This window comes from Capra hircus, chromosome 5, assembly GCF_001704415.2.
Source record: "Capra hircus breed San Clemente chromosome 5, ASM170441v1, whole genome shotgun sequence".
Lineage (NCBI taxonomy): Eukaryota > Metazoa > Chordata > Mammalia > Artiodactyla > Bovidae > Capra > Capra hircus.
The window spans coordinates 66,275,299-66,287,974 of NC_030812.1; the positions used below are offsets into that span (position 1 = coordinate 66,275,299).

At 40.0% G+C, this 12,676-nt stretch overlaps 1 protein-coding gene across 1 annotated transcript in view; it reads right to left on the reverse strand.

Moving 5' to 3' along the window:
• The window catches only part of LOC102179170 (putative tetratricopeptide repeat protein 41), an 82,141-nt gene extending 69,501 nt beyond the window's left edge, over positions 1 to 12,640 (reverse strand). Inside the window, 2 exon segments of the mRNA XM_005680542.3 lie at positions 2,133 to 3,132; positions 12,050 to 12,640. Coding sequence (XP_005680599.2) covers positions 2,133 to 3,060 — 928 coding nt within the window. The 5' untranslated portion in view covers positions 3,061 to 3,132; positions 12,050 to 12,640.

Below are 12,676 nucleotides of genomic sequence, written 5' to 3' on the forward strand. Positions count from 1 at the left end.
ATGGGATTTTCCAGGCAAGAGTGCTGGAGCGGGGTGCCATTGCCTTCTCCATTTCGGGTGCTTAACATATGTTATTGCTCTCAAGGTGATTAATGCTAACCAGAAATCAGAAGAAGAAACCTAGGCTTACCAATATTATGTCATTTTCCCAAGGTTACATAGCTAAAAACTGAAAAATCTTGGATCTGAGAACATGTCTGTCTTTGGACATTCTAAAACTCCAAGGCTGTAGTGAATACTCAAGATATTTTGGACCGCTCAACACCCTATTGAGCCACAGACTATCATTTCAGGTCCCACCTTGTCTCAACTCTCAATTCATGTTAATGTAGTGGGTCCGTCTCCCTGCACCTCCAGAGGTGGTATAGGACCCAGGATTAGCCAAATCAGAGAATCTCATCATATCAATCACAATACCAGCGATTGAGTCAGATACAAGCATATAGTCCAAGTCCTGCTAATCAGGAACAGAAAGACTTAATGGTAGGACTTTGAGTCATTTACTGCTGGACTTGAACCTGGAGCTGCTACAGCCATCTTCCCTCCATAATGGAGAAGCCAAAGAATTGAGGCAGCATGAGGACAGCAGAGCCATCAGAGAAACAGTGAGAAACAAGGGCCTGGAATCCTCCTTTGAGCAAGTGGATGCAGCTTGAGCTGAACACAGACCTATCTCTAGGCTTTCAAGCTATATAAACTAATAAATTCTCTTTCTCTTGAAGCCAATTTAAGTCATTTGCAACCCAGAGTAATGAGCGATACAATATTCTTTTCTAGGACCCCAAAATGATTTGGTCTGTAGATGGAATCTAGTTTGACCAGCACGGTGGGATTTCACATCTCACCTCCAAAAATGAATGTGAATGACTTTAGGTGGGTCAACTCCCTCCTATTCAGTTGACCACAGATCTGCTCCCTATCATATTACAAGGACTCTACCTGCCTGGTCCCTAAAGCACCTGAGAATGCCCTCATTCCACATTCCCACACTACTTGGGCCCTTACAATGGTAATTCATAATCTTTTTTGTGTCATTAAACCTTTTTGATCAAAGACAGTGTCTTCCTTTGACTGATGTCTTCCTACGGCCCCCAAACACACATATGCATTAAAACATTCTATTTTTCATATAATTTCAGGGCATCGCAGATCCCTCCCAAAGTCTATTCTAGGTGAAGAATCTCCACCCTATTCTGATGTTGTTCTTCCCTTTTTAATCTATACGTGTCTACAAGACACTGCTTTCAAAATAACTATAATCATTTCAATATGATGTCAGGCAGTGCTTTTCAAACTTTGATGCATGTGCAACCCACCTGTCATCTTTATTAAAATGCAAATTCTAATTCAATAGACCCAGAATGCATTTCTAGCAAGTTCCTAGGTGATGCTGAGACTACCAGTCCACGGATTACTGACTCTGAATAGTAAGGGTGAAAGCAAACGAGCATTGTTTTGAAGTCAAAAGGACCTGTGTTCAAATCCTAGAATGATCCCTCACTGGTGAAGTGACATTAGGTAAGTCACTTAACTGCTACACAGCTTTCATTGGTTCATCTGTAAAACAGCGATTATAGCATCTACCTTGCAGGTCTAAATCTTAAAGATTAAAAGTGATAACATGCAAAAATCACTTGACAATAAAAGTTCTCTTCCCTTCAGTTTAGGGTTTCTCAACCTTGGCAATATTGACATTTGAAATTGAAAATTTCTTTATTATGAGGGGCAGTTCTGTGCACTGGAGGATGTGTAACAGTGACCCTGACTTCCACCTGGTAGATATCAGTAGCACACCCCTAACTGTGACACCAAAAATGTCTTCAGATGTAGCCAGAAGTCCCTTTAGGGTAAAGTCATCCTTGGTCTAGAACCTCTGCTCTGGATCTTCACATTAACTGCCAAATATTTTAGGTCTCCCCTGAGCTCCTTGACTTCCTAAATCGTCTTCCATGACCTACTATTTACTCTTAGTTTAAAAAATCTTCACATGAAGTGAATGTTACAGGAATATGCTAACAATTTTAAATGCATAAATAACATTTTTCAACCACTTTAAAATTCCTTTCACAAGGAAGACACACAAAACACATGAACCTATGACAATAGACTTAGCTATCTCCATATTTACTAACCTGTATTTTCTGTCATTACAGTGGCTGGGCAAAGTTTCTCTATCACGACCAACCAGTCCTTGAGAATCAGCTCACCCAATTCATGGAGATCTCTATACAACCTGACAGGGAGCCCTTTGCTAATAATCTTGGCCTTCAGCATTCCGATCTTTAATCTCTCCTCATCATCAGTCAGACAACCTGAAGACAGCATCTCCTCCTTTTCCTCATCCCAAGTCTTCAGCGGCATGGTTCCGCTCCTAAAGTAAAAATACTGAAATTGAGACTCATTCAGAAATGCTGCTTGGATGACCTCTAACTCCATCAGACTGCAGGTGGGATACTCCAGGACCCAAGGATAACCGTTTTTTGCAGCAACATAGAGATTCTGTTCCACTCTGGATAAACTTGACAAGTCAGTTGCCTTGGAGAAGATGACAGGTGAGTAGTTATGGAGAAAGTCCCCGTAAGTCTGACCCAGCAAGCAGATGAAAAAAGGAAAGCAGCTGTTCACGTAGTCGAGACAGAGCTTCAGGTGTTGCGACTGGAGACAAAATTGCTGTCTAAACAGATTGGAGAGTGAGGGTATCTGAGCCTCCAACACTGACGACCTCAGGTCCACAGCTTTGAAATATGTGCCCCGGGTATTGCAGAGTTCATTCAGCTGAGGGAAGATGTAGCTTGCCAAAAAGTCTCTCTCTTCTTCAAAATCACCCAGAGTCGAGCAGATGTAAGGCTGAATGGGTTTCTGTGGCTTTAAAAGGAATTGGGCAGACCTGCCTTCACTCTCATTTGCCTTCATTTCACTTTGCTCAGAGATGATATAACCCTTAAACGGAACAATTTTTGTTCTGGTGCAGCCACCAACCTCCTCTGCTTCTACAACTTTCTCTTCATTATGTTTGCTATAAACAGATTGAAATCTTTCCCCAGAATGTCTTCTTCTCATAGATACTGTAACGTGAGTGATGGCAAACAATGCACAGATCAAACTTGAAAAACAATCGAGTTTAAGTCAGGACTGAAAAAGAATAAACAAAAATTCTTTTTAGGATTCCAGGAAGTTCATTGATCCTCTGTTTCCCCAAAGCTTTTGCTGAAGAGCTGAGATCCACAGATGCTAAGTGGGCACTGAATACAGTTCTCCCTGTTTGCCTCAGCACCCCCCATCCTACCTTTCCAGTGTTCCTGTTGCCACCTGCTCCTTCTGGCCCTCCCTGTTAATTTGGAGTCTATGCAAGGGAACTTGCTAAAGAGTGTGAAAAGGAAGGCAAATGCGGAAAAGGAGCCTAGCATACCTAGCAACAGAATAAGCCAAGACCCATGACTGTGACCAGAAGCAAGAATGAGAATTGTTATGAAGTTGAGGCCAGGAAAGAGGAATAAGTAAAAATAGCAATATAATAAAGCCCAAGACCAATAATGCACCTGGCCATCTGAGACACAAGGAAGTCTGGATCTAAGAACTTTATGGAGTACTGTGATTATTTCTATCTCAAGTTGTGCGGGCTCTTACGACATTCCATTCACCTACATGCGTTGGGAATTCAATTCCACTGAGCTAATGGAAAAACACACACCCTCCAACAATGAGGTAGATATGCTTGCATCTTGCTCAGAAGCAAAAGATTAAATGAAAAGTATCTAGTTTTATGAGCTTTTTCCTGATGCAACTCATTTCCTTACCAAATGTTGCTTCACTGTTTGTTGCTTTCACCTATAGAGAAACATACCGTGTTATCAGGAATAGGGCAATTTTCCATCAAGATCACCTGACAAGAATATAATAATGCATTATCTTTTGAAAAAGTGTTAACCCTTTTGCATTTAATTGTAACAATCATACAATAGATAATATTACCACTCTGCTTCACTGATGAAGAAACAAAAGTTCAGACAAGATAAGAAACATGTCCAAAGTCACTTGGCTAGTAAGTGAAGAGCCAGGATCTAAAAACAAGTCAGCCTGACTCCAGGACACATGCATTATACTGCCTCCATATTATATGGATAAAATTCTAGGTCTTGAAGATACCATAGATCAATGCGTAGAAAACACCTATACAATAAATGATACTGTAATAAATAGGTGACAATTTGAAACAATTAATCTCACACAAACAAAATCTAAAAGATAACTGAAGAGGCATCATGAGCACTTTATTAAAAGACTTGTTGCCTGCCATGTAGGAGGCTAGAATTAGATTATCAGTACTTGAAAATATCCACTTTTTCCTATTTCCAAGTGATCAGAGGTAATTTATATCTTGGTCTCTACCAGGCAGGTCCCAAACAGCCAGCATAAGGACTGGCTCAGAGTAGGTGACAGGTGAATATTTGTTGAACAAAAGAATTTAGTATAATTTTTAAATGAAAAGAAAACATAATTAAATATTAATGAAACTGGGAAAAGATTTCCAAAACTTTTAAGCTATAGAAGAAATCACAAAAGATGTACAAATAATAACCACATTTTTAAAAGACGTAAAGGCAAACAATGGACTGTAAAAAAATTTGCCACAAATAAATTTATCCTTATTCTAAGAAAAATACTGACATCCTAGTAGATATACAAGCAAAAGATATAAATAAGTTAAAAAAATACAAGAATATATCTAAAAGCATATTTAATCCTTCTAGAATTCAAAGAAATCTAAAATGATACAGATATTTGATATCTGTATCAAATTATCAATTATCTATATATTATTATACAGATAATCAATGATAACAGATATTTGAAAGTACGGCTATCGAAACCATGGAGTCGCAAAGAGCTGGACACAGCTTAGTGACTGAACAACAATAACAATCTAAATATTGGTGAAATTCTTATGGATTTGTAAACTGGTAATTCTGGAAAGCTATTAGAAGGTATGTTTGGAAAGTAAATGGCAACGTACTTCAAAATATATTACTACTTTCTGGGAATCACTCCAAGGAACTAATCAAAATAGTGAAAAACTATAACTGTTAGGTATTAATTGCATTGTTTATGATAGAAAAAAATAGAAAAAGAAAGAAAGACTCAATGGACTTCACAAATGACATAACTAAGAGGGTAAAAGTACAGTCACTGATGGCAAGCAATATATATATATATATTAAAAAGAAAATTATGGGCTTCTGCTTCCAGCCATGATAAATAACAGGGATAAGACTTACCTACCTCTCTTCAAAATATTTGAAAACTGGACAAAATATATGAATTAGCTATTTTCAGATATTATACATCAGGCAGTACAAAGTGTGTGATCCTAGAGAAAAGTAAACTAAGGGAGTTATCATCAGAAAAAGTAGACTTCAGAACAAGTGTCACTAGTAATAGAAAGTGACACCACATAATGACAAAGTAGTCCACGAAGAAAGCATAATAATCCTAAGTGTGCATGTACCTAACAACAGAGTTTTAAAACACACAAAGCAAAACTGGTAGAAATGACAGGAGAAATAGATAAACCCATAATACAAGTTAGAGAGTTTAAAACTTGTCTCTTCAGTAACCAATAGTTTAACTAGTCAGATAATCAGCAAAGATGTAGAAGATCTGAAAAACACTATCAAGCAAATTGATTTTGAACATTTCACCCAAAAGCAGCAGAATACAGATTCTTCTCGCGTGCACATAGAACAATCACCAAAATGAACCAGCTTCTAGGCCAAAGTTCAACAAACTACAGCCTAAAGGCCAAGGCCTACCTGTTTCCTGTTTTTATAAAGAACATTTTACTGGAACTCAGCCACTTTCACTTATAGTATTTAATATTACAACAGCAGAGCTGAGTAGTCATGATAGAGATTATTTGGCCCACAAAGCCTGAAATATTTTCTATCTGACGTTTTAAGCAATAAGTTTGCTGAAGTCCATCCTAGGTTATAAACCATCCAAGGTCATAAACCAATACTCTTAACAAATCTGAAAGAACTAACTACATATAAAATCTGTTCTCTAATCACAATGGAATTAAATGTGAAACTGATGACAGAAAGATACCTGAAAAATTGACAAATTTTGGAAATTAAATAATACATTTCTGAATAACTCATGAGTCAAAGAGAAAAGCAAAAAAAAAAAAAAAAAAAAACAGCGAATGGTGACAGAAAATAGACCATTAGTTGCCTGATGGAGGGTGAGGAGAAAATAACTGGGAAGGGAACTCTTTATGGCACCAGCAATGTTTTCTATCATAATCATAGTGGTAGTTAGGTGTAGGCATTCATCAAAACTTAGCAACTGACCACTTAAAATGGGTGCATTTTATATAAATTAGACCAAAAATAGAGCTGATTCCTTAAAAATCAGAGAACTAGGACTTCCCTGGTGGTCCAGTAGCTAAGACTTCATCTTTCCAGTGCAGATGGCCCAAATTTGATTCCTGGTCAAGGAACTAAGATCCCTGTGGTATGGCCAAGTAATAATATTAATAACTCCACAACTGCTAAAAAAGAACCTTCCCAGTTTTTTTAGAAATAGAGGCTTAATGGGGACAGGAGTAGGGAGGTGGACAGAAGTAGAAGTTACCTTGGAGTAGAAAGATAAAAGTAGGATATGATTTTTTTATTTTACTTTAAAACAATATAAGCAAAAAAAATTAACTACAAACTTTTAATGATTACTATAAAGTGCAAAACCCTTATCACACATCACATAGATAGTAGCCATAAAAATAATGCCTTAAAAACCAAACAGTGCTGCTATATTTTAAATGCATAACCAATAAAGATCTACCATATAGCACAGGGAACTCTGCTCAATCTTACCTGGCAGCCTGTGTGGGTGGGGAGTTTGGGGGAGAATGGACACATGTATATGCATGACTGAGTCCCTTCACTGTCCATTTGAAACTATCACATTATTGTTAATTGGTTATACCCCAATACAAAATAAAAAAATTAAAAAAAATTTTAATAGCAAACAGCATTGAATAAATTCTATTAGATACATTCCTCTTTTTATGGAAAAGGTAGACTAATATGTGCTTATCAGAGAGCTATTTAAGACAAACTTGGACCAAACTGACTTTCTCTTGGCATAATCAGAAAGACTAAAACAGAACTGAAAGAGCCCAACAACTGCGCCAGAGAACCAAAGCTACTTAATATCTGTCCCTGGCCTACTTGATAGCAGCAAGTGGCATTAGAGTGGCGCCTTCCACATTGCTGGGGATACAGAGGTTGAGTGTGGGCTCTGGAGTGACATAAACTCCCCCAAGATCTCACTCTGACGGTAGCTCTTGCAGCTGTGAGTCTGAAAACAATGACCACATCCGATATAGCAGGATTAAATGAGACTCTGCATACTAGTCACCTAATAAAACATTTTTTTTTAATTTGTTTTCTTTTAACATCGCAAAGATGAACTTATTAAGAAAGCACATTCCCTAGTAAGCGCTGAGGACTCCTGTTCCAGTGCCCTAGGTGAACATTACTGCCCTGGGTGTCCTGTTGATCCTGAGGCCTGGTGTCTAGCTTTTCCTTCCACTCTATGAACTGCTTCACCATCTCTTCAATAAATTCCCTGTTCTTATTTCCAAAAAGAAATGAAGAGACAAAGAGGGAGGGAGAGAGGGAATGGAGGAAGGAAGGAAGGAAGAACAGCCTTGCCAACAGATTTCTTAAGCAAATCATCGTTTAGTTTACATTTTAGAATCCGCAAGGTATATATAAAGTCCTCAGTCAATGTTTGCTATTCCTACTGCTGTTGTCAGTGTTAACATTACCTCTACAGCAAATGTTTGACTTCAAATTTTGTGATAAAGTAGCCTCAAAGTAGTATCAATCTATTTATCACTGCAAGAGACTATTTACAAACTGGTGAAAATTTCCTCTGCTTTTTATTTTTTCCAGAAATTTCTCTTAATATGCTTAGGCTTAGAAATTTCTATATATAAATAACATGCCCCACCCCCACCCTTCATGATCACAGCATCTAACTTTAGTAATTTTAGTTTGACAGCCCCAAGCTGCAATTTTTCTTTTTTTAAAGCTTTTTATTCTTAAAACATAATTTGGTGGGAATGTAAACTGGTATAGCTTTCCTAGAGTGTAATTTATCAGTATCAAAATCCTTTAAACACAACTCATTTATTATCAAGCATCTCAATTTTAAGAATTTATTATATTTGTCTATAAGGATTTAATTTCAATTTAATTCTTCTCACTAAGTCGTGGCAGACTCTTTGCGACCCCTTTAAAAATGGATGCTCAATCTTACTTAAGGAGGTCTCCCCCATTCCTACTATGTACTCACAGCCTTTCTTATTTTCTCCTAAGCTGGATTTTTTTTTCATATGGTATAAGATAGGAATCAACTTTATTTTTCTTTACATGGATAACCAGTCAAGGCCAGCATCATTTATAAAACAAACCATCCTTTCTCCTCTAAACTGAAACATCTATTTTATCATGTATTAAATTGAAACAATCTATCTCTGGATTCTCTCTTTACCTACATTGTTCTGTTTGTCTATTCAAACATGTAGTGGATACATATCATCCTTTTTCATTGTGCAGCATCTGAATCCTCTTCCTACTTGGGGGGAAATCCCCACTTCTGGCTCTTGCCCCTCCTCCCCCTTTCATGAGCCCATTACTCACAAAAGAAGCTGAAGATGCCAGCTAGAACCTTTCTCAGCTTCTCTTGCAGCTAGGGTATGGTAACAGCCAGCTTGTAACATGGCCCCAGTGACTCCTAGTATTCACCTCTTTACATAATCGCCTCTTTCACTAAGTAGAGTTAATTGTAGAAATGACAGTGTGTGATTTCTGAGGTTAGTTATGAGTTATTACAGCTCCTACCTTGTTTCTGATGTGGATCACTCACTCTGGGGAAAGCCAGCTACCATACTGTGAGCACACTCAAGCAGCCCAAGGGAGAGGGCCAAGCAGTGAGGAACTGAAAACTCCGGTAAATATGTGAGTGAGTCATCACGGAGCAGGTTCTCCAGCCCCAGCCAAGCCTTTGATGTCAGCAGCAGATGCTGACATCTTGATTGCAGCTTCATGAGACCCAGAATCAGGACTACCAAGCTAAGCACTCCTATATTCCCCACAATAGATACTGTGCAAGATAATACATGTTTATTTCTTTAAACTACAGTTTTGGGGTAATTTGTTACACAGCAATAATACCCTATAGGGTATGGCACCAGATTCAACTTCTCCATTCATTTTATATTTTTAATTAAGATTTTACAGTTTTCTTCATGTTGAAGATATGTCTTTCAAGTTTATTCCTAAGTATTTTACGGTTTTGGTCTCTAATATGAATGAAGGTGTTAGAATTTCCATTTCTGTGTTTTCTGCAAGATTAGGGTAAGTCTATTGATGCTTATTTTCCCCCTAGCTAGGGCCTCTTGAATTTTCAGATAGGCAATTATTTCACCAGTGGGAAGGAATTTTAAAGTGAAAGCCCACAACTGTTCTAAAATTAATGCTAACTATGAATTGCAGCCCTCTAGGCTCCTCTGTCTATGCGATTCTCCAGGCAAGAGAGAGTCCTGGAGTGGGTTGCCATCCCGACCCAGGAATTGAACCCAGGTCTCCCACATTGCAGGCAGACATTTTACCGACTGAGCTACGCAGGAAGCCCACTTCATTTTTTTGTCTCAGACACTTTTACACAGTGTGGGACAATACTGACAACTGGGGGCATCTCTGTCTGGTTCCTGCTTCCTACTGAAATGGGTTTTAGTGTTCTTTGTTTTAGATTTTTTTGTTGTTGTTCTTTAAATTAATAGTTGCAATTAGGGTTTTTTGGATTGAGGTATAATTTACATATGACGAAATTCACTCTTTTCAAAGTTTACAGTTTGATGAGTTCCAACCACAACGAAAATCAAGATCAAGAGCATTTCCATCAACACCCCTCAAAATTCCCTCCCATTCTTTTGCATTCTCTTATATCTTTGCTTCAGTTTAAATAAAATGCATGCACTGATGATGTGAATATTTCTTCAAGTTCTGCACAAAGACCATATCTATATTGCTCTCCCTTATACTGCCAGCACTTTGCATAATCCTAGGGACATACCAGGTCTCCAACATTGCTGAATTAATAAATGAAAGAGTGAACCAAAAAATGAACCGAGAAATTCACCCTGGAGCTCAGCTCCTCACATCAGTGCTCTCAGATGCCACCTGCTATCGTGTCTTCATCTCCCCAGTCTGCATTCTCCCTGACTCAGCACTAGACGACCCCTGTCAACCAGGTGAGCTATCCATTGTTCCTAATGACACCCCTGCGCCTGTCTGGTTTTTCTCTCCCAAGTTCAACCACAAAGGAATGTGCTATCTAGTGAAGTTAACTGCGCTCAAGAAAAAGCTTAACAACAGCAACAGTAACAATAACACAAACAACAATGGTAGCCTTTCCAGTAGTATTCGTGGACACTGTCAAAAGGGAAAAACTAAAATTAGGAAGGAAAGGACTCAGATTCAAAGGTCAGGAGCTTAATAACAATCTGAAGTGTAAGTTCTGGAGAAGCTAGTCCAAGATAAGACCTGAGGATCAATCATGGGTCAAGTGGCAGGAGAGGTGGAGACCACAGGGGAGAAACAGAGAGGCTGGAAACAGGGTAAGCTGCCCATCCCTTGGACAGGGTGCACAGCCATGAATCATGTCTTAAAGGGACAGAGTTGAGCCTGACAACAACCAACCATCTTTTTCCGCCAGTCTGTCTTGTGTTCTGTCTTGTGCATTCATTGTTTGCAAAAACATGTGCCCACAAGCAATGGATCTATTTTGGAGGGCCCATCTCACTCTCAGTTTCCTCCAGGTGCAGCACAAGTGACCCACCACTGACCAGTTAAGATGGAGTTTGCAATTTCAGAACTGATTGCTTACTTGTTCAGAACTAGAGAAAAAGGTGAAGCAATGTTATGAAAGGCAGAAAAGTCAAGGCACTCAGCTTTTTCTAAAAACAAAAAATAAGAGTTGAAACACACAAAAACGCAAATATTGAGATTTCTGAATGTACTTCATACCCTAGTATACCCTTAAAAAAAAAAAAAGATGAAAGCACAGAAGCATGACAAAAGCTTTGTAAGCTAAACTTTTCTTACTAACAACAAAGACAGGTAATTTAGGCAGATGTAAATGAAGCATCACCACAATGGGTAAGTGCTGACCACAGATTTAAGACTGGCAAACCTAAATAGGGGAAGTTATAAATAAATATGACAGCCTGTCATTGAAAACTTGCCTTCAGGAATTAGCATGATTATCTGAAAGCAAATTTGAAGTTCAATTACCCTGTAGGAAGCAGTAAGGAAGGCAGTGTTTTTGTCAGAAACTGGGGTATGAGTCAGGGTGGGGGTTATGTAAAGACTAGGTTAAAGGGACAGAGAAAATATTTTCCAAGGCGCAAGCTTAGGGTGAGGGACTTCCCTCACACGAGACACCTGGCCTTTCCGTACTTCTACGAAGTTACAAAGCTGTACTCCCTCTCTCATTTGCAGCCCCACAGGTTTTGCTTTCAAAGATCTGCAGGTGTATCCTCCTGCACGTCAAACTGAAAGTGTTTCTTCTTTTTTGTGCTAGACTGGACTTTACTACCATGCTCGCCACCTGACTTACAGCAGGGACTCTGGGACCACCGGGTCACCGCCTTTGAACTTCATGAGGGAGTCGGGGCATTAAAGTTGCTCGCAATTTCCCTCAAGGGAAGGTGGAGGGAGCCCCGCTACTCTCTTCTGGAAATCGAATCTGGAGGCCTGGGATTCCGGCCGTGAAAGGAGCAGACGCAATAGGGATTCCGGCTGCCCAAGTGACGCACAGGAAGGCAGATTCGGAAAAGGCTTGCGAACGAGCGCGAGGCTGGGGCCAGACTCAGAGAGGCCGCCCCCCAGAACACGGAGGGGTCTCGGCCAAGGCCTTGGGGGCTTTCTAGGCCCGCTTCTAAAGGATGTACACTGGAGAGTCTGGAATACGTACAGACCTCTACGGCAATGGGAACGAGGGGTAACTTCCAAAACACGCGGCGCAGAGTTCCTGCAAAGACACGGGAGGAGAAATGCAGAAGGAAGAGCCAAACTACGCAGCTGATCAAAGACTACGATTCCCAGCAGGCGCTACGGAGTTTCCTCTCTAGTACGTTGCATGCTGGGAACTGTAGTTCCTCATCATCCGAATGGAAAAGTGCTTCGGGGTATTTCCAAATTCTCACGTGTGTCTCTTTACCGAGAAGCACTGCCAAATAGAAAGCTGACTGTGAAAAGTCGCTCTGGAATCATTCCTAACGTGACCCCACGCGTGGACACGGAAAAGGTGGAGAACTCGTTGCCATGGCTACCGCTTCCCCTGGTCACGGAATAAACGCTCTCTAGGATCCGGAAGTGGTTCCCCGCGACCTCTCCGCAAGTGGGTATAAGTTCTGCGCTGACGTTCACTGGACGGTTTCCCTTAGAGGCCAGAACCACCCAAGCAAAGGGGCGGTCCCGAGTGAGAGGGGCCCGCGGAACCATTTGATTGGAGAAAAAGGGCCAGGACTGGCCAATCGGGAGGAGCCACGCTTCGGGCATCGGGCACCGCACCTGGACAGCTCCGATTGGTGAACTGCGGTCCC